The sequence below is a fragment of the Lonchura striata genome, chromosome 12, assembly GCF_046129695.1.
Source record: "Lonchura striata isolate bLonStr1 chromosome 12, bLonStr1.mat, whole genome shotgun sequence".
NCBI classification, from domain to species: domain Eukaryota; kingdom Metazoa; phylum Chordata; class Aves; order Passeriformes; family Estrildidae; genus Lonchura; species Lonchura striata.
Window position 1 is genome coordinate 17895376 of NC_134614.1, and position 8147 is coordinate 17903522.

The window sequence follows — 8147 nt, forward strand, 5'->3', positions numbered from 1 at the left end:
GTCTTCTCTGTCACAGTATCCAAATTCCTTCCCTCAGAAACCAGCCGTATGCCACTGCCTCTGCAGGCTTTGCAAACCAGGTGGCACATCCCCCCTACCTCGCACCAAAGCTCAAACACCATCCTGAGACCTGGGTGTCCTGCATCTATGTTTTTAGTTGGTGGGTTTGGAGAAGGTTGGGAGCAGGGAACAGCAAGGTCTGCTGAACTGCAAGAGTATTTTGGCTTTCTTCAGGAGCAAACAAACCACGGCTCTGTGTGCTAAACACATGCCAATCTCCCAACACGAAGGAGCCACTATTTTAACTGTGGCACTAAAGCTGTAATTTTACTTCACCCGGAGTAAATCTGAAATTAGTTCTTCACAGTAAGCTTAACAGCAGCAAAAGCGAACCATTTGTCACCTTTAAGGTTTGCATATTCACACTAATTGCACCGGGACTAAGTTATAAATTCCCTTCCCTGCTCCTGGACCACCTCCCTGGAAGGCTTTTCTCTGCAAGACATTATGCAAAAGACACTGCTAATGGCTATTCATTCACCAAACTCCAGTGACAGCTTTATTTAATGCCAAAGCTTGTTAACAAGCTGAATGGCACACAGTTTAATGTAATGCAGATCTGATTAGAAAACAGCAACGGGGCTCCTAAGGAGTTCAATTTTTATTGAATTTGATTTCCCTTTTTCTACACAAAGCCACCTTTTTTAATGAGGATTTGGTTACGTACATGCCATTTCCATCTTCTAGACTGGAGCCCACACAGATGAACTCAGTCCTTTGGCACTTTGCTGACAACCCACCACAGCAGAAAGCGATGAGACTAGACGAAGGAGTAGTTTTTCTGCTCAGCCCATGAGAAATTCAGGGTTTTACTGGTTACAGTTTGATAGATGTATCTTCATGGACTTTGCCCCCAGACTTTCTCAGAAAAACTGGTTACTTTTTCCTCTTTGGGACTAAATGTTTTAAATCTAAAAATTGAATTTCTGCCTCACAACGAGAGGCAGAGATCTGCGGCATGCGGAAGAGAGCTCTTTGAGGGAGGAAGATGTAGGCTCTAGTTGTGCTCTAGTTTAACTGAGGTGTTTTCAATTCCTTGCTTCCACCATATTAGCATTAAATATATTGACACTGCCACAGGATCATTCACCCACTACCTTAAATGTGGGATTATAATTTCAGAATAAAATTACAAAGATTCCACAAACTTCAAAAACCAGGGATGTTATTTAATTATTTAAGAATCCCCTGTCATCTTCTTTTTGCACATCACCTACAGTAGAGAGACCAGGCTTATTCTGAAAAGAGTTCTGCAGAATATAATTTATTTTCAAGAGGTCTCCCTTGTCTCAGGAAGCATGCCTGTGCTTCCAGGAATGATAAATTCAACAAATGCTCAGAGCCATCTCTAAGAAAAGTGGCTGTTAAGGAAACACAGGAACACAGGAATCTTCATCTGACAAAGCAATCTGCTTGCTTGAAGGAGTGCCTGCGCAGATCACACCTAAAATCACAGGTAAGTAGAAAGTACACAGTCCAGCATAATTAGGTATAGACCATGCCTGTCTCAGCAATGGCTTCAGTGTCTGCAAGTTTATAAATTCCCTTTAGCATTATCACCACTCTGCATCTTTGAAGCAAAAACCACCCCATTTATATTTATCTGCAAAACTCTGATGTCAAAGGATTATGAAAAGCCTTACAAATCTCTAGTGGTCAATTGATCTGAATTTATACCCCTAATCTGAGGATCTCCTTGCAAACCTTGTTTTCTTTCAGTCTCATTCAGGTGAGCAGCCCCACCAATCAGTGACTGTAACATCTCCTGCACAGAGGGCAAGGGCTCCTCAGCATGTTTTCAACCTACAAACTACTGGGAATAATTTGTCTGCTTACCTATTCCTGGCATTAATAGACCACTGGCTAGTAAAAAATGAACACATTTCCTCTCTATTGTGTTCTGGCAAATAGACTGCCTTTATTTGGTTTAATTGCGTAATTACTCCTACATCAAGGCAATTAAATGGGAATGTCTGCAGGAGGGCTTTCAGCTAATCGAGTCCTGGTGTAAGGAAACTTGGTGTAAGGTCTAACCGGCTCAGTGGGATGCAAAGCTGGAGCACAAAGGCTGTAATGCCTCTGGGGGCTGACCCCACCCATACCCAAAGGGAACCCATCCTTCTCCTGCCCCAGGGGACATAACCACTTCTTTCCTGAGAGAAAGCTGCTGGGAAAATCCACACTGTTTTGGCAAAAATCCTCTCTTATGTCTGGGGGTCTTCAGCAAAGGGGATGGTTATGGGTAGTCCTGGCAGGCTGGAGGCTCCTGCACATGGGGTTTGGCAGGATCTGGCCTAGAGGCACAGTGAGCCAATGCAGAGGGCACAATCTGAAAAGAGCTGCAGCATCTCTTTCATCTGACACTCCCCAGGCAGTGGTGTGCTCCTTCTGCTGGGCCATTTGGCCTCTGGTGGGATCCTATAAAAATTCACTTAATTCTTCAAAAGCTGCTGTACAGCTGTACTCTCTGACATAAGGAAACACGAAGCACAGCACATCACAAGTCCTTGGAGCAGGGAAGTAATGCTGTTGGTGACCACGGCTTTTTATCCTGCATTTGAAAGTTCTCCTTGGCACTTTTAAGGATTACAAAGCGGCTCTGCAGGGACACAAGGAAATCCGGGACAGCCGGAGGACCATGGCAAGCCCCACCTGCTGCTGTGCATCCTTCAGGGCAGACCTCAGCCTATGGAACCCGTCCCACCACACCCTGGGGCAAATGCTGAAGGAAACAATGATTTGCAAGGCTAAACATTAAGATCCAACTCAAGAGGAATATACCAACCCCTATCCTTGCTCTGAATCCAAGCTCTAATCTGGTGAGACACAGCTCTGAGAAGTAGGGCAGAGGCTGGGAGGAACGCCAAGCACAGCAGATGCTGGAGAAAAGGGTATACCCTGAAAAATAAGGTTAAAAGGTCGTCAAGGGCTCCCTGGCCTACTAAGATTGTGTGGAGCTCCCAGGGCCCACAGCCCAGATTTAAGATCACCAAGTCCCAGATCGCACATCAGCAGGAACTCATTTCGAGGCAGCAGAACATGGGGAGGGGAGAAAGGGCTGACCCAGGAGAAGGCCAGGGCTTGCTGCGCTTAGCAGGCACCGGCACTGCCAGGTTTGTTCAGAGACTCGACAGAAATAACCAGAAATACTATTTTTGCCGGAGTTTCACGCAGCGGTTTGGTGCAGACCGCAAAAACCCCTTCAGCCCCATTTTCCCCACCCCACCCAGGTTATCCCCGACAGGTGAGGGCGGCTTCAGCCCCCGGCACGACCCGGAGCAGCAGGACGAGCTCCTGACCGCACTGGAGAAGCTGCGAGTTGTTAATTGCCAAACCAGTTACCCCAGTCCCGCATCTGGATCCTGCTGCGCCCCGCACCACGGCGGCCACGGGCACACCCGTGTGGGGACAGCCCACCCGTGTCCGCAGAACCCACCGTGGGTGGGCAACGCGCTCCGGACTAGCACAAGCCCGCCCAGAGCAGCCACACCTGCACGCCGGCCGCGCACGGAGCCGGGAGGGCGCCGCGCAGGGAGAGCGGCGATGGGACCAGCGCGGGGGCCGGGGGAAGGCGGGGGTCTCCCCGGGCTTACCTCCACTTGTGCAGGGCGAAGCCCGGGCACTGGTCCCCGCAGGTGTTGCAGGGCTGGCCCCGCTCCGGCTCCCCCGACGCCGTCAGCTGCAAGGAACAGCAGAGTCAGCGCCGGCCGCGGGACGAGGGAACAGGCACAGGGGGAGAGGGAAGGGGCACGCCCGGGGGAAAGGCTGGGAGAGGGCAGGGGAAGCGCTGGAGCGGGGACGCACCCCAAGCGAGCGGCACATGGGGGCGGCGGGACAGAGCCACAGGTTGGAGCGGGGCGGGGGGCGGAGGGCGAGGGACGCCCCGGCACTCACCGAGCGGCTGGAGAGCCGCTTGCGGGAGCCGCGGCCGAACATGGCAGCGCTCCCGGCGCGGAGCCCGGCGCAGCCCAGCCCGAATGCGCGGCAGCAGCGGCCGCCCCGTCCGGGCCCGGCCCGCCCCTCGGCCGCGCTCCCGCCCCTCACCCGCCCCTCGGCCCCGCAGGCGCCGCCCCGGCGGGGACCGGCTCCCCCGCCCCTCGGCCCGGCGGGGACCGGCTCCCCGCCCCTCGGCCCGGCGGGGACCGGCTCCCCCGCCCCTCGGCCCGGCGGGGACCGGCTCCCCCGCCCCGCTGCCGGCGCTCCCCTCAGGGTTAGCTGGGCTCCCGAGCCCTGCGCGGCCCCGGCCCCGCTCCCCGAGCCCGGCCCGGCCGCGGCCCCGCCGCCCTCATTTCGCCGCGCTCGGCCGCGTGTGCAGTGGGCAGCGCCGCATCCTCGTTAGGCTCCGATCCGGGTGGCGATAGAGGAGCCGAGCTCCCCGAGGGCAGAGCTGGGCTCTGCAGGGCGCACGCTGAGGTTGCCTGCGCTGTGCACGGGGGTTTTGCTGGCCCAGGCAGGGAGCGATCATCCCGGGTTCCTGCCGGCCGTCTGAGCCCCTCCTCAAGGAGGACAGGTTTAGCCCGCAAACGAAAGCAGGGTGCAGGAAAAACACTGTCACAGGAAATAGATTTGCGGCCTGAGATGCTGGAGCGGGACACAAAGCACCTGTTGCAGCCCCGGAGCTCACGGTGCTCCCAGAGCTGCTTGTGGAGCAGCAGGGCTGTGATCCTTGGATCCATGGGGCTGGGAGCTGCGATCCATGGGGCTGGGAGCCTGGGATCCATGGGGATGGGAGCCTGGGATCCATGGGGCTGGGAGCCTGGGATCCATGGGGATGGGAGCTGGGATCCATGGGGCTGGGAGCTGGGATCCATGGGGCCAGGATCCATGGGGCTGGGAGCCTGGGATCCATGGGGCCGGGAGCTGGGATCCATGGGGCTGGGAGCTGGGATCCATGGGGCCAGGATCCATGGGGCTGGGAGCCTGGGATCCATGGGGCCAGGATTCATGGGGCTGGGAGCCTGGGATTCATGGGGCCGGGAGCTGGGATCCATGGGGCCGGGAGCCTCGGATCCATGGGACCGGGAGCCTGGGATTCATGGGGCTGGAAGCCTGGGATCCATGGGGATGGGAGCTGGGATCCATGGGGCCGGGAGCTGCGATCCATGGGGCCAGGAGCCTGGGATCCATGGGGATGGGAGCTGGGATCCATGGGGCTGGGAGCTGGGATCCATGGGGCTGGGAGCCTGGGATCCATGGGGATGGGAGCTGGGATCCATGGGGCTGGGAGCTGGGATCCATGGGGCTGGGAGCCTGGGATCCATGGGGATGGGAGCTGGGATCCATGGGGCTGGGAGCCTGGGATCCATGGGGCTTGGAGCTGGGATGCTGGGATCCATGGGGCTGGTAGCCTGGGATTCATGGGTCTGGGAGCCGTGGGGTTGCCCATACATCAACCCACTCCTATCATACAGTGCACTAAAAGCAATGCCCACCCCATGCCCCTGGGGTTTGCAATCAAACAGCTCATCTGGCGCAAGGCAGAGCAAAATGAACCGTGGGGAGAGGAGGAGCAGCAAACGCTTCACAGAGCACAGGGCTCCTCCGAAACTCTTCCCCAGTGGGGCTGGAGCGGCTTTGCCATTAGCATTTCACAGCTTCACCCAGGGTTGTGGTTGTTTGCAGATCCTGTCAGCTCCTTCCCCTCCTTCCCTGCCTCTTTGTTCCTTTGCCTTGCTGCCTCACAGCTGGTTAAAATGGTAACCCTTTGATAATTTCTTTTTTTCATTCAATCGTTCTCATTTTTGTCAATTCTTTTCTTGTATCTTCTTCCCTGGGAGGCTGAAATGAGGCTGGGAGCTGTGTAGCTGAGGTGGCCTTTTGAAGAGTCTCAGACAAAAGTTTCAGGGAGATTTTCACTCTTTCCTGCCATAAATACTGTGCTTCCTTAAAAGCAAAAACAAAAAACCTCCAACAAAACAAAAACAAAACAAAACAAAAACAAAGCAAAAAACAAAAAACCCAAATAAAACAAACAAACCCAACCTAAGGAAAAAAAAACCCTCCACACAGGGAATTTTATAATGGAGAAAATTTCCTTCTTCATGGCACTGAGAAAATATCGAATGCTCCCTGCTCTGTTTTTCTGTGGTTGCTATTTTTACCTTTCCAAAACCCTCCAAGCTTCCCTCTATTCCTCCCTTCTGCTAAAGTTCCTCATCATTTTCCTTCTTGGTTTCTCTCCCAGTTTCCAACTCATACAGTGGTGCATGAATATATTATAAACTCTCAAGGGAAGAGGCAATCTCTCCAAGTATACATTTCATCACACAGTGGGCAACTGGCTGCAGACTGGGGTTGGACCTCATGTTGAAACATCTCAACCTACAGCCTGTATCCCATGTCTAATACATTATCAGGGTGCTGAGTTACTGTTAGCTTTACAGAAGGACAATGGGATTTCAAGGAGTGGGTGTCATGCAAGAGAGGGCCTGAAAATCTCCAGCACTTTGGGTGTCTTGCATAAGAGTCAGAGTATTTAAAACTCCAATTAAAACTGCTGAAATAAAAGCAGTATTGGATACAGGATTTATAACAAGATTCAACGTGCTGTGGGAAAAGCTTTAAAGGTGACCTGCAAATCCTCTTTAATTGCTTTGCTGTTGCATGAGATGCTGTGCGCCCTCAATAACAGGGCTGGTGAGGACATCTGCTATGAGTTTAAAACAGAAAATGTAAGTCAAAGTTGGAGAATAAATTCCTTGGAGGTGTGGCTGTACTGAATCACAGCTCCAGTCTTCTGATGAAGATGCAAGTCCTAAATTGCTACTTAAAACAAGGCTGGCTGGTCCCCTCCCAAGCTGTCCATGAAGCTACCAAACTTCCCTGTCACCCTGCATGCTTGTGTCCTCCAGGCTCATGCCAGCAGATACTGCAGGCACAGGGGGTGGCACAAGCAAAAGGTAGGGGAGGCTCTGAGCATCAAAGTTTGCATCAGCATATTCAGAAGAGGGAAAATGAGGGCTCAGCCTGGGAGTGCAGAAAATGCAGATAAGAGGGGTGAGGGGTGCTCACTGCTTCTGCTCTGCTGTGCCTGCAGAGGGGTCTGGGGAAATCAGGTCCATGCAGAGCCATAAAAATGTTCAGGTAGTACAGACCCCAGTGAAGTCAGGTCCTTAGGCACTCCTGGTCACCTAAATATCTAAATATCTAAATGGGAACAACAATTTCTCTCTGGTCTGAGCCATCCAGGGTAAATGGGCTATTCGGGAGGACCCCATCCACTTTTAGGGATGCTCAGATGCTCCATCTCCGTAAGGAAACAGCCAGGCCAGAACATCATCTCTGGGATGCATTTGGGAAAGGGTGGGGATACATTATCTCATTGGCCTGAATGCTCCTCTTCTCTTTCCTCCCCCAGAAAAGCTGCCAAGAGTAAAGATCTCTCAGGAAATAAACTCCCACTCCCTTGTTCTCACCATGTGCAAAGGGGATGATGCACCATCCTGGCATGGCTGGGTAGGCAGGGGACAGCAACACAGCTCCAGCCCTACCTGTGCTACCATGAGAGCTACTTTCAAAAGTGGATTTTGCATTATTATTTTTATAGATATGGAGATCTTCCTCTTGAGTGGAGGCAGACTCAGCTTGGAGGTGGGGGGTGTCAAATACTGCTGTCAAATAGGCTCAGGAACAGACACACATGTATAATACATGCTAGACACTTTGGCTGACAAATTATTGTTTCTGCTGTCACTTAAATTGTTCCATGCGTGATCTTCCCCTCCCATTTCTGTTTCAATCAAACCTGCCTAGGAATGACTCTCCTTCCAGCCCTTCTCATGACTAAACCAGTTTAAAACCCAGTTTGCTCCATTCATGCACTGTGAGTTGGACCCATTTCCCTTTTGAAGTTGTGGATGGCCAAGAGGAGGGAAATGACAGGGATGCTCTTTGCTTCCTGCTTCTTGTTGTACCTGATAATACAGAAATAATTATGATGAAAATCAAAGAGCTCAGGGAGAGGTAAAATACAGCTCCTGCCTTAGCTTTTGGTCACAAGGTAGGTGGAACAGGGACTGGCATAGGATAGATCTGTGCAGAAGAACAGCCTGGGATGCAGGGCAGAGCTGTCATTAGGGCTCTGTTCT

At 52.6% G+C, this 8147-nt stretch overlaps 1 protein-coding gene across 1 annotated transcript in view; it reads right to left on the reverse strand.

Moving 5' to 3' along the window:
* PRICKLE2 (prickle planar cell polarity protein 2) overlaps window positions 1–4062 on the reverse strand; it is a 103371-nt gene extending 99309 nt beyond the window's left edge. The window contains exons 1-2 of the mRNA XM_021537258.1: window positions 3955–4062; window positions 3654–3739 (exon numbers count right to left, since the gene is read on the reverse strand). Of these exons, the coding sequence (XP_021392933.1) occupies window positions 3654–3739; window positions 3955–3996 (128 nt within the window). The 5' untranslated portion in view covers window positions 3997–4062. The remainder of the gene's footprint in view (window positions 1–3653; window positions 3740–3954) is intronic.
* Window positions 4063–8147: the final 4085 nt, after the last annotated feature.